This window comes from Dermacentor andersoni, chromosome 7 (assembly GCF_023375885.2).
Source record: "Dermacentor andersoni chromosome 7, qqDerAnde1_hic_scaffold, whole genome shotgun sequence".
In the NCBI taxonomy this organism is placed as follows: Eukaryota; Metazoa; Arthropoda; class Arachnida; order Ixodida; family Ixodidae; genus Dermacentor; species Dermacentor andersoni.
The window spans coordinates 111,516,788-111,530,455 of NC_092820.1; the positions used below are offsets into that span (position 1 = coordinate 111,516,788).

At 47.7% G+C, this 13,668-nt stretch overlaps 1 protein-coding gene and 1 long non-coding RNA gene across 5 annotated transcripts in view; one reads left to right on the top strand and one right to left on the bottom strand.

The window, feature by feature from the left end:
- Window positions 1–7,733, top strand: part of LOC126534628 (acyl-CoA:lysophosphatidylglycerol acyltransferase 1-like) — a 156,196-nt gene extending 148,463 nt beyond the window's left edge. For 3 of the 4 annotated variants that reach the window (XM_050181897.3, XM_050181900.3, XM_050181899.3), the window contains exon 7: window positions 2,053–7,733. In XM_050181897.3, the coding sequence (XP_050037854.1) occupies window positions 2,053–2,322 (270 nt within the window). In that variant the 3' untranslated portion in view covers window positions 2,323–7,733. The remainder of the gene's footprint in view (window positions 1–2,052) is intronic. The other variant, XM_050181898.3, reaches the window with a different exon arrangement.
- LOC129385657 (uncharacterized) overlaps window positions 1–13,668 on the bottom strand; it is a 29,268-nt gene that overhangs the window by 5,362 nt on the left and 10,238 nt on the right. The window lies entirely within an intron of this gene.

The following is a 13,668-nucleotide window of genomic DNA, read 5'->3' on the forward strand; positions in this document are numbered from 1 at the left end:
ATTCTGACTCCAACAGCACGAGAGTGCGCTAATTTGGCCATCGAGCCAAGCAGAAATAGCAGCATTTTCGTCCTGGTACGTCGCCAGCATTGTCCTCGGACATGTCGCTGGCGTCTCCTCAAAACTGAAACTAGCGGAGCCTAGTTGATCTAGTAGTCGCTGATGAAGATTTGGTGCATGAATTGACTGTACATTCATTTATCTGTGGAGACAGCTTAATGCCTTCTGCTCAGTTTTATGCCACTCTTATCGTCTACCGTTCATGGCTGGCTGATCTGCTGATAACACATGCGGAACATTGCTCCGACCACTGACAAAGCGAGAAAAGCGCGAGAGGGAATACCATAAAAAGCATTGCTAGAAAATTGCAGCCACAGACTGCAGGCCAAAGTGCACACAGCAGCACGTTGGCAAACGTGGGCCATATTTTTGACGATAGCTTTCGAAGGTACTTTCAATCTCGCGGTATTTTGTGGGACTAGCACCGAGCGTGTCAATGGGTGCCGGCGGTCTCGCACTGTGATAAGCAAGTGTGCTTGGCATTGTACCAGGAATGCCATCACTTGCAGATGCCGATGTGTCTTGTGCTGGTGACATGAAAGGTGGCGTGCTTGGCACGGTTCTAAGAGCATCGTCTATCGTAGGCAAGCACTGGTCATGCAAAATTGAAGGCGTCCCCAAAAGTGACGGTTCGAGAACACAGTGCGCCTCTTTTGGCCATTTGTGGAATAAAAGCACCTTAGGCGAATCCAGTGTGTCGGACTCCCCATTGTTTGGACGTGTTGGCGGTCCCTGTCGAGTTTGATGTATCGGTCGGCGACTGTGTTATGATTACCTTCATAGCGCACGATGCAATGCAAGCATCTCCCTTGCCATTTCGGTGAACTTTTTCTAGATATAGTAGCTTGTGCTACTTCTTTAGTGTGCTTTAGTGAATTCATTTTCGTGCATTCTAGTATGAATAGTTATAGTTATGTTATAGTTATGATCAGTTATAGCCATTTTTAACAGTGTTCAGCAGATTTGTGGGTTTTCGTGCATGTATTATGAATGAAACATGGAGGATTCTTAGAAAGGTCGAGTAAAGGTTCAATAAACACTTTGCCATCTATATAAATGCAATAAACCCTCATTATATAACGAAGCTGATGGGCAAGCCGTCTAAAAAGTTGTCCACCCAAGAAGGGGTTGGACAACAGCAAGAAGGGTGCTGTTAGTAACTACTCAGTAAGCTAATGGAAAAAGCCTTTTACACTCAACAAGGAACTGTGAAAGATTACTCTCCACTGCGCTTTTGTCAGTGAGTTGACTGCATTCTCCAATCGAGTTGTCACGGCTAATCAATCTTTGCTGTCGCCATGCACGCACAAGTAGCAGCAAAACGGGTCCTTGCAGTATTTCATGTGTGTGCCAGCCGAGTGCTGCAGGTTTCTGATTTCGTAAAATGTTTGTCAATGTGCATGAAACAAAATGCCCAACTCTAAGCAACAAGAAGGCATTCCTCTGTGGTGGCTTGCAGCAGCAGACGCTGCACTGAATTGGAGGCTTGCAGGGCTCCGTCTCCATCGGCATGTAGCAACGACCAAGTCCTTCGGCCACATTGTCGTCTGCTGTGTACACGCAACACAGGAGAGGGGCAGAGTGCGTGCGTGGCCGCCAACTCAGCAGCATAGCCCGTTACGGCTAGTTGCAAGGCAGTCAACAGCTCCGGGAGCATTAAAACTGCTGAATCGGATGAGTTACAAGCATTACTGTTCGCCGCCAAAATCTGGTGGCTAACAATGTTTAAAGGAAGTTTTTGCTTCATAGCTTGGGCTATATGGGAATTTCCAGGAGAAATGGTGATTACATTGTTATAACCTGTGCCTTCATAACGAAGTTTTATTGTCAATGCCACAAAAATGTCTTAAATGTGCCTTTCTAGACTTCGCTGTGGTGCTGTCATGATGATTGGCATTTGCATTGCTTGAGGAGTGCCTGTTTCCTGGTTTACTTCCTTGTCTAGATTTAAGTGCTGTGGCAGCGTACCTTTAATTTCCGCTCATCCTTCAGGCCCTCACGAAATGGCTGTACGACCGGTGGGCGGAGAAGGAGGACCTCTTGGACATTTTCTACCGCACGGGGCGCTTCCCGGGGCGGCTCCACCAGGGCAGTGGGGAAGACGGCGGCAAGAGCCTCGCTCCTCTGCGCGAGATGCCCCTGCGCGTCGACTTCAACATCGTCTGGATTGTGCTCGTGCATGCCTTCTTCATCATGTCGACGCTGTTTCACGTGGCCCTGTGCCGCTGGCTTGCCTCGCTCGTGCCGTTGCCGTTCTGGTGACAGTTCCTCGCTGCGATGATGGAAACGGAGAGTGCGAGAGCTGCTGTGGTGCGGACTTCTGCGTGGTTGCACTGTGTGGCAGGGATTTTCGCAGAGCGGCCTCAAAGGTGGCAAGGTTTAGGCTCTTGAAAACATGCGCTCCCTTCTCCCTTGAAGGCTTGGTTCTTTCGGAGCTGGGAGGTTCGAGCATTGTTTGCATCTGGTTGTGCAGGAAGAAGCTTTGTTCCCCAGGGAGGGGTGGAGCTGTTCCGTGGTTGAAGGCTCTTGGAATGCCCCGGTTGCTAGTTGAAAAAGTGTTGAATGGGGTCCGAGGCTTGGAAAGCCGGGTGACTACATGTGTGTGTGTGCGTGTGTGTGCATGTGTTTGTGTGTCGGGCAGTCCTGTGAGAAATATGTTAGGAAAGACAGTTGAGGTGTGAAAGTGCTTTGCGGGAAAGTGCTTTCCACTAAATGAAAACCCGAGGACATGCCTGTAGTTTGGTGTGGGAAAATTCAGGCTGATGCTTCACATTGTGCTGAGGAGGGGCCTGGAAAACTGGGAGAGATTCCTTGCTGATGATTGGAGACAGCAAGCAGTGAGGAAGGTATTGGGAAAGTTGGTGAAAATGCTCGCTGAACCTGGGACCAGCAAATTCGAACAAGCGCAGGCTAAGAGCCTCGAGCATGCCTAGCAAGAACATTAGGAATTCCATTCAGTGCCGAAGCCACTTAAATATGGGCTCGCGCAAGAGTCTGTCAATATGTCCTGCCGAATTGGTCTGCAAGAAAATGTTGTAATGATATATATGTACTTGGAAGTAAGTTGCATGACAGACAACATCAACTTAGTTTTTTATAGGTTGTATGCGATAGTCTTATCATCCTTTATAAAAGTCAAAACAAAAATGTTGCAGGCATACCATAATAACTCATATAATGTGAGCATCACTGTAAGCATCATAATAAGGGGCAGTTCTGGTGCTATTAAAGACAATACCTAACCTGCAGATATTGGCAGACGAAAGATTTAAGTGACGTACGCGGATCGGGAAATATTCCTGACGCAAACCTCCTTGTTTTCAGCTTCTGTAGCAGGTTCTAGCTATGCCAGAAAAAAAACAAGATGCAAAGACTGCTCATCTGAACTCGTTTGCTCGTCGGCTTCCTTGAGTGTGCTTGAGTCATTTGAGCCAACTTAGCCTTAACTGAAGCCTAACTGCAGGCATAATTTCTCAGCTAAGTTGAAGCTATGCCTGACTTGGCAGCCGGTGATTGATTACTGCTTTCACTCATAGCCTCAATTATCAGTTTTATCAGTTACTTGATTGTGCACAGAAGATAATCTAGTTATTATTATACTTTGTTCTTGTCAAAACTGCCTTCATTTACTTTTGTTTAGCTCTATTGGTTCTAGCATTTGTACCTCAGCTGTTGCTTTTGGATAACACTGCAGTGAATTTTGCAACAAGTGGGCATTTCACCGGCAGATGGCAGCAACTTTGTCAGGAGTTTTAACAATTTCTTCACTGCTGTGCCGTGCAGCCATTCATGGAAAGTTTCACTGCCCTGAGGCAGCCATGAATAAAGATGCTCGCACATTGAAAAATGCTCATTTTACTCCTGATGAGGATGGCAGTGGGTTCGATTTTTGAGCGAGACCTCAAATCTGTGTGTCAGCTAAGCACCTAAAGTCATTAGGATCTCAAAAATGAAATGTTAATTCAAGTAGCTAAAATCCAAAGAGAAACCTCGCACTGTATGCAGGTATTTATAACATTTATGATATTCTGGTGCCAGCTTTTAAGCATCTGAAGATATTTCGGGTGACAACCCCTTGTGGCACTCAGAAGTCCAGCGGAACAGTTCATTAGTAGGAGCTCACAGGAATTCACTTGAGAACTAATAGGAGAGCATCCACACTCATTAAAGTGCTCCTGCAATGTACCTACCAGTTAATCAGCTTCTGGAAGGCCCCCAACTGCAGCGGGAGCACCCAAGTTTTTGTGTAGCTCACTTATTGTATTCAAGCTTATTTCAGCGCAAAAGAAAAAAGGTGAAAAAAGAAGGAATGACAACTATGGAGGGTGAGACTGAAGGGCTTATTTGTCCCCCTGCAAGTGCAAGCTTTGAAATAAAACACTATATTCGTCATTTGATAGCGCATTTGTATCGCAACAGACAAAATTTGTTGTATGCACAATGCTCTTCCGTGGAGCAGAGATATTACGAACGGAAACAAGAATGCCTCGCCTGACTCGGCCTCACTGATGGCAATTTCAGGTAGCTAAGCCCTGTGTGACATGCCCAGCATCATGCTACAGGAGTGCGACTCCGGAGCAACAAGCCCGCCTTGATGTAGTCCACGAAAACGTCCAGGACAATTACGAGTGTGGCCAGACTGTGGCCATGTGATGACTGTGCGACTCCGTTCATCGGGACCGTTCGCCGCGCCATGGTGGCAACCAGTTTGGACGCCCGCGACGACGGAACTAGAGTTCGACAGATGTGCTGCTGCTGTGTTGAGCGACCAGGTGGCCACGCTGGCATGCTTGGCTGCAACGCTTGATTGTCTGTTTCGAGCTCGCAGAAATGTGATGATTTGACGCTGGTGCCTGATGAAAAAGCGACTGGGATTTCGTGGTGTACCTCGGTGAGATGTAAATTACGAAGGTTTGCCGGGGCAAAAGAGACGTACAGTTTATTGGGCTGTGATTCACGTGGAGACGTTTAGCCATTACTTTTCAGTTTGTTTGTCACAAGAAAGAACTGAATGCTCGCATTTTGACAAGCCCAAGCTTTTCTTTCTCTGGCGGTGTCCGAGATTCGAGTGTTGTGGCTTGAGCATTTTGAGTTTCAAAAAGTGGGAAGCCTTTGTCGTGGGAGTGAAACGCACAGGTGTCAACTGTGGCGTAATTATGGCAAATTGTGTTGCTGTTACATTGGTCTGTCGGGTTTTGTTTTCTGCACGCTGTGGTGGACAATCTGATGCAATTTGCTAGCATGTAAGAAGCACTGCTTTTTAGTTAGTGTAGTACCTAATTGTTGGCCACAAAGATAGCGCAGCACTTTATTTTTTTCTTCTTTTGTTGTTAATAAGGAACTCGGATGCCGGGAAACACATTCCCTGACTTACCATCATTCTCAGTTCTTTTAAAAAAAAAAGAAGCCTTGAGGCAAATTGTTTTTGCTGTAAGAAAGACTTTTGCTCGCAGTTATCGAGTTGCAGCCTCGTCAATCTTGGAATGAGTGCCATGTCTTTTATTCTAGCCATTTTCTCACTACGACACTTTGATTTTGAATCTTTGTGCTGGTCACGCTAGTGAGCTCATGTTATTTGGTTTGTACATTCAATTGTTGTCGCTGTTAATTGTCTTTTCGTGGGTGTTCATGAAGCAAATTTTTTTTTTCTCCTGAAGACCAAATTGTGGAATGTTTCAAGGGCACCCCGGCCGATGTATAGTAGCTGCTTTCATTAAAATAGGGAGATTTGTTCCCGCTGTGGGCAAGACACAGGTCAAGCATGCATACAATTATAGCTGACCTATACGAGAGCACCTGCGCATCGAAGAGTTAGCCATTCAGAGCTAGTCGCAAAATTGATAAGATAAGCATACCCAGTTTGCACAAGGTAGTAGACAAGGCCAAGGACACTTGCCCATAGTCTGTGCAAGGGAGCATAGCGTAAGTATGTGTGGCAGTACATCAAAATGACCAGTTCGTGGTGCTTTAGCGTGTATAGGACCTATAGCGTTCACTTTGATTAGTTTAGCAGGATTCTTCACACTCTTACGAATCATGGCACTGTAGCATGCAGAAGGAGACCGTGAACTGCACAGACCGTGATGGTCTGTGCAGAAATAGCAGCAGCCTGTGGCTTAAGGTTTCGGTAGATGCAGTTCCGTGCAACGTCTTTTTCAGGCTCGCACCTTACGAGGAGTTTGCATTGTCTAGCACTTGAACAACAAAGCTGGGCTTATTGGTACAAATGCTGCGACTCGTAATTTAGCAGTGCTAAAAACAAATAAGCCTTTGTGGTGACTGCGACCTGCTGTGCTTGTGAGTATTTGGTGGGGATGCCATTCATTTGTAAAGAAAAACTTGGGTGAGGTTTGGCAGAATGTGTTCAAATTTGTGACTGTGCTTTTACTGTGCAGTTATACAAACAGATTGATAAGCTGTTGAGAGTACACCAGGTGTAGTCAGGGCTGTATCTGGGTAAGAGTGAGGTAAGGTTCTTTGAGCTGTGATTTGTGTAGTGGTATATGCGAGTATGGGAGAAAACACATGGAGCAGTTATCCCATGTGTTTTGCTGTCTCTTCTTTGTTTATAGAGCCGGTGAATTATGAATTGCAATACTTTGAACAAAAGTGTGAGATTCCCACCACGACCTGTGCTGTTGCCACAGGCTGGCATATGGACTGCTCGCAAGTGTCACAAGCTGCTTTGTTTTTCTTTTGTTTTTTTCCATCAACTCCAGCATCCTATGATAAGCTAAGTCTTGGGTTGCCCGTGAGTGACTTGTGTCAGCTGTGCTCTTGCAAACTTACGGTGAAAGTGGTCCTGTAAATGAATCGCACTATTGGAGCTTGCCGACTTTGACTGGCGCAAGATTCATCAAGTCTGGCAAGGGTAAAAGTGTGCACCCCAAAATTGCAGGGACCATCGCGCTTGGGGATCACCGAGAAGTTGCGACTAGAAAACTCTGCACAGTTTCGAGGCATATCTAGGGTAGAATTTTGCTGAGCTCGACACTCTTCGCAATTGCCACCCTTTAGAGTGTATTTTCACCACACAAAATCGTCGACGTGTGCATTTGTTTCACTGTGGCATGCCTAGTACTTTAATGGCAGGAGCCTAGGTCCCTAGGTATCGTAACTTACGGACCTAGGTGCCAGGTATCCTTGGAGTCAGGTACCGAGGTATATAGTAGTACCCAGTATAGGTTGCCAGGTCCTTAGGTGCGAAATGCGAGGGTACACGTAGCAGTCGTGGCTGGATGCATTGATCACTCGGTGTAAAAAAAAAAAAAACGAATGAACAGAAGGTTCACACCGATTATCACTTTGTGGCAAAGTTGCACCTGAAGGGTGTGCAGCGTAGACACCTGCAGGAAGAGCTGTATGGTCGTGTCAGTGCGTACACTGCGCTTAAGTGAATTAGGTTTGCGAAAAGGACTATGTTCTGGAGTGTAAGAGAAAGGAAGGGAATGCTAATTGGAACCATCGGTTTCCTTTTGCACTTGCACTCTGCAGTGCATGTTGACTTCTCATGATTTGACTGCCACCGCATGTCTTGTTGGTATTCAACAAAAGTTTGTTACACTTCAGTGCTATTGCTGTACATATGAATGCGTCTTTTTTTTTCTTTTTACTGTATGCTGCATAAATATGTTACTTTCGTACAGAGAGTGCATAAAATTTCACGAATTGTGTCGTGTTGTCAGACTCTTTGTGGCAGCTAAGGCGCGGCCTGATTACACGTGATAACATATGGTTGTTTGTAGTGCATAGAAAATCTGAACATTATTTACAGTACCTACAATGGCCAGAGCAAGTGGTCGCAGCTGGTCAGTTTTCGTGACAAAATCTCCACGAGATTTAGCATGAGAAACTTATGCACATGTCAACTTATTTTCCGCTACTTTTTTGTGGAGCAAACAGTTAGTAGCCTAGGTAAATGCTACGCAAAATGTTGCACTTCTTTTAGGCGCCAACTCGGCGTACTGCGAATGTGGCATGGAGCGTAAGCAGAACACCAAGTTCTAATGCTCGCTCTCAAATTCAAATTCTCGACCAGGCCAGTACATTTTTCAGCCTCGGCCCATTGAGCTCCAGAAAGGCATTTTTTTCTAATTGGCCTTCCTGCCACAGTATTCAGGCACTACCTCTCTTGCAAACCTTGCATATAAGCCTTACCACGCAGTGTCTAGTACCTGTGGAAAATCTTTCCAAGGCAGTGGTGAGATTTGCATGGTGTGAATACTGTCGTTGTTTTACAGTGAATAGCTTTCTTTGGCTCCTTTGCCCATTTTCATGGTCAGCTAGAGCTGCACATGGCCTGGTGCAACTGAATTGCCGGGCCGCTGTCATTGCGCTGTCATCTCAATCGTCATTCCATTGTCGCCACAAGCTGCAGTCATGCCGTCTACCAAAACATATCAACGGTAATTTGTGCCGTCATCATCAAACACCAGCAGTATGCTTCACAATTACCATTTCTAGTATCTACATTTAATCTTTGGGAAGTGTAAGTTATTCGTTTACATTGGCAATCATGCTCGATGGTTTCTGCAACAACATTCTCAACCTAAAGCAGTCTTTGCCTCGTACCAGGCACTTCACAGCAAGTATGCAGGAAGGCAAGTTCTTGTCTCTCGTCGTGTTGGACTCGTCAATAAAAGAAAGTTGCAGTTTCGCCTGATAGCAAAGTAGTGGACAGCTATACGAAGTAAGGATGGTTTTATCGGCTGTATAAACTCGTAAACACAGGCACACTAACCAAATTACCAGGCATGCATGATGTCATGCGTGCACAAACAAACATGGACACTTCTCGCTGGATGACTGCGGAAACTCGCTGTCAAAGCTCTGAAGTGAGGAAGCGTGGCAGCAGCAGCGAGTGAATTGACCTTCGTGCTGCATCTCGCATCAGCACGAACCAAGCCGCGAAAACAGCCCGCGCCAGACTCTGTCCCCATCGCAGACGGCTTTCAAGATACAGCGGCCCGAGCGGGCGCGCACGGCCGCCTGGGTCTCCCAGAGCTACGCGCGCGTCGGAATACTGCACGCTTCCTCCCCGCTGCCCTCCCTTGCGTGTGCGAGATTGAGCCGCGGCCGTCGGCTCACCTTCGCACGCTTTCACTTGCATATACAGCATACGGCGCGCGGCGAGGATTTTATCGCCCTTGGACTTTATATGAAACCTCACGGCAATGCCGACTGCAGAAATGCGCCTGCGGTGTTTAAATTGCTATCGCAATAAATGTGTTCGATAGTGCGATTGAACCTCTGTCAGCAGAAGGGCCTGGTGGTCCACATTAGGCGACAACCTTTTTTTCTTTCTTTCCTACTTGTGTCGGGGCCAATGCCAACTCTTTTGAGACTTGTCAGATGGGCTGAACCTTATCGGCAACCTTATCAGCGTCGCATAGCAACAAGCATCCCACTTCCATCGTTCCCTCGTCGCAGCTTTGCTATTATGTGCCTTCGGGATCGGTGCAGGCTATAACTTCGCCAGGGTATGAAAAACATTGTGTCACGTTGTAGGGACGTCAAGAACACGGCAGGAAAGCTATGAAAGTAAGCTTTATTGGGTGAATTTGTGCCTACAAAAGTAAGGGACTATGAAACCACCACTAAAGCGACAAACACAGTCGATCACGATCGTCAGAAATCTGATCTGCTGGTCAAGCACGTCGGCTTTTATACATGAGTCAAGGAACGTTCCAGAGAAATCGCTGGTGCTCGCGTCTCTTCCAGAAAGAAGTACACAATTCGCGTCGTGCATATATGCAGCCGTATTATGCAAGTTTCAGTGTTTGTTACGAGACAGCGGGTAGAACCACCGATGACTTTCCAGAAACTTGTGATACATGCAGGTGCGTCCTGCGCTGAGCGATAGCATTTGGGAGACGGTGAAACGCGGTCACCCGATGAGAGATAAACAAGTACACGTGCCAGTTGCCTATGCCATCATAGTCTCCCATTCGCACCTTCCAGGGGCGCAGCGCATGTTCAAGATGGCGGTGTTAGATGTGATGGAGGGGTCGACGTAGGTTCGAGGAACGAGTCTCGAGAAGCAGACGGCTTACGAGTCTTCAGTGTCACTCGGGTTCCCCGGCCTTTCTCGAGAAGCGCAGAGGTGTATCGTCGAACAAGAGACTGCGCTTTACGCCGGCCGCGTCATATATGGCGCAGGTTAGGTGACCACGAGCACCATTGTCTGCCTTCAGACTCCGGCGATGGTTGCGTGTGGCGCGGCTGCGTGTGGCGCGGCTGCATGCGGCCGCGCGGGCGCTGTCTTGAAATTGATCAGCTTTGGGTACAGAGTCTAAGCGCACCGAGGGCTGATGGCTTCGTGTAGTGTAGGAGTCGTCGGACGATCTCGCCGCTGCCACCATTTGAAGGAGTTGAAGGTCGTAGGGAGGAACTTGGGGAACAGGATTTATTTACATTATTTACGTCTTAGACCTGACATACATCTACAGTCTAGCGTGACTCCCAAATGGAGCCCGAAAGACTAACACACAGTAAACAGCTTACGAGCACACAGCTCACGAGTACATTTCGAGCACGACAACGAGCACGCAGCTCACGAGCACATTTCTAGCACGACAACGAGCACACTCTAGCAGCCGGCAAACGCTGCTTATAAGCACTCCACTCGATGTCGTAGTTCGACGTCATTGAAGATGACCCGCCCTTTTGGAGGAGGCGGGCTCACATACGCGTGTTGCACAGGTTTCAGCGCCGCCTCGAGGGCCGACGACTTTTGCAGAACAGCCGTCGCCTCTAAATTCCAGAGCGGACCTCGCACAGGGCCCTCCACCGCGGTCCATTGTCTGGCGTCTCGAAAAGCGCATGGGAAGGAGCCTTCGTCGGCTTTCCCGCGGCAACTCCCCCACCCGTAGCAGATCAGGTCCGCGTTGTGTTGCGCACAAAGCCTGCTTCGTCGAACTCCCTTCACTCGCAACGGCGACGAGGCTAGAGCATAACGGTGGCGGTTTCAGCACAAAGCCTGCTTCGTCAAACTCCTTCACTCGCAACGGCGACGAGGCTAGAGGTTGGCGGCGGCGTTCCAAGATGAGGTTACCACCGCTGGCGTAAATGGCTGGCAAACTTGCACTGCAGCTGGCCGTTCTTAACAGTAGGCCGTGTTCTGCCGGTCAGTTCGCATTGGAACGAGAGGCAGCACGAAGGGCAATTCGCTCTCACGCCAGAGTTCTCACAGTGAGTGTCTGCGGTGACCGAATGAGATGTGTTCATGTTTGCCTGTGCGCGCGTGGCACCATGGTCATTAACTTATTTAGTAAGTAAATGTTTATGACAATTCATACGACCGATATAACTAGTATCCTTAATGCTTATATCTATCGAAATCGGTGCTTCAACTTTCGGGCGAAACTGCGACATTCTTATTTAAGCATGCACAAAGCTCTGCTTGCATGGTTACGCATAAAGCTGCAATTATTTGAGAGGCTGAAATCATTAGGTTTTATTTCAGCTAATACTGTCCTATAATGTCCTTCAAGCTAACGCCATACTAAGGAGCAAAAGGAAATTATATGGTACTTGCCTTTCAACTGAATGTTATGACATGCTGTGTCTAGAGACTGCCTGTCACACGTGATCGTCATACTATTTTAGCTTTCCTTTTGTAGCAGCGAGTCAAAACGCAAAAGCCTACGATTTACTTGTGACTCAAAATAACTTCACTCGCGTGACATCAAAACAATATTTTATAAGAACATCTCAAGCCGTCGCGTAACCACTGCTAAAGTTATGCGATCATCGCAATTAATAATGCACGCACTTATCGTAATAAGTGTGACACGATGGGAGTGAATGCTAACAAGTTTTCTTTCTTTTTCTCCCTTTCTTTAGTTTTTCTTGCTGCGTCGTCTCATTAACGTTTGGTATCGCAAATTGCGGAGTGATCAACACATTGCGACAAGTCGCTAAAGTGCAGCGTTCACGTATAGCTGTGACCACTTGATTAAGAAGAGTCAGAAATGCCCTCTGCGGTGTACTTGAAACACAAACCGACAATAAAATTGGTACGGTTGTGGTGAACGGAGGGTGGCGACAGTCGCACATCGCGTACTCGATGTGAGCACTCACTGATGCTTACTACAGTGCAAAGACGAACGCGCAAGGTTAAATGCATTAAAAAAAATGCAGACCAGCATTTGCGACTGTGCTACAAGCACGGAAGAAGCTCCATGCACGCATGCGTAAACGCGTGTAGCCCAGCAGACTACGCGCGGCGCAATCCACGCTTGTATCCGTGATTTAGCCAGTACGTGGCTGCTCCGCGGCCGATAGGTTCCTGGTTATTTTCCTCTCCACTGTGAATCGGTATTCTCTCTATCCAGGAACGTAACTCAGCCGCCCATTGATTCTACCTCGCTTTTCGAAGTCCTTGCTTTGAGCCTCCTACAGGCACTTCGATGGATGCCCCAACCCCCATATTTACCTGTGCAGCTTCATTTGATGTTTTTCCATGCTCCTCCAGTCCAACCGGCACATCAAATTTAAGCAGAGCACTGAGTTAGCAAACGTAAGCCAGGGAGGTATTCCTCCTTTCCATATGCATTTAAAGTTCGTTACACCCTCACATATGGCAGTTCGTGTTTCATTGCACCTGCGTTTATCTTGCCTTTCGCTCTGATCACTCGACTTTTGCATATCGCATGTGTCTTGCCAATAGCTTCTCATCATTTTACACAAGAATAGTTTTAGATGCATCAATGAAACAGGAGCTCCACTTTCAGGGCCTCTATAAGTAATGGATGCCACTTGCTGATCCGCGAGCCAGAGGTGGATTCTGGGCAGCCTCCAAAAGGAAGGAAAGGGGGGGGGGGGGGCGCTTCAGTATATGCATAGAGAAGCTTGCTTAGCATGCGTGCTTATATTGGGAGTGCTGCTAAAATGCTGGCATTCTCTCGGTGGGCCCGGGCCCCCAAGGCCCCATCTGAATCGGCCAGTGCCGCAAGATCACTTCCTAATAAGCCTCGGCGAGTATGCACCCAAGTCATGCAGAAATAGTTGTGTAACTATAGCTTAGCATCACGTTTTTGTGGTTTTATACGTTAATATTCACTGTGCTAGACAGTCGGTGTGCAGTAATATAGCTTTATGAATGCTTGTGCCTATCCTATTGGGGGCGAGCTCCACCACTGGAAAACCTGGCGCCACCGTGGGCATGACGTGACATGAGGGATCACGTGGACATAGCGGCAGCGTCGGCTGCTTCGGAAGCACCGAAGCGAGCTGAAAACAAGTTTAAAGTCGCACCTGCGCCACGGTTCTGATTGGTGAGGTTTTACCGCCTTGGGTGTGTGCTTAACATTTGAAAGTACTATAATAGGTAGTGGCTGCCTTTGGAGGCGTGCAGCATGCTAGGCTACTTCTCGGTGCCGCAGTGCCGGACTTACGCAATGGAGCTCGATGTCAACCTTATTCACACGTAGCCGCAGGACAAGGAGCTGCGTGAAGCTTGGCTGGAGAAACTTAGAACCGGCAGAGAGCCATCGGCTATAACTTGGGTATGCAGCAACCACAGACGCGAGGAAGATTGCTGCTACGGCGCCGGGACTGCGCGATGTTCGGTGAGTAGCAGAAGAAGCGCACCGAGACGCTCGCGCG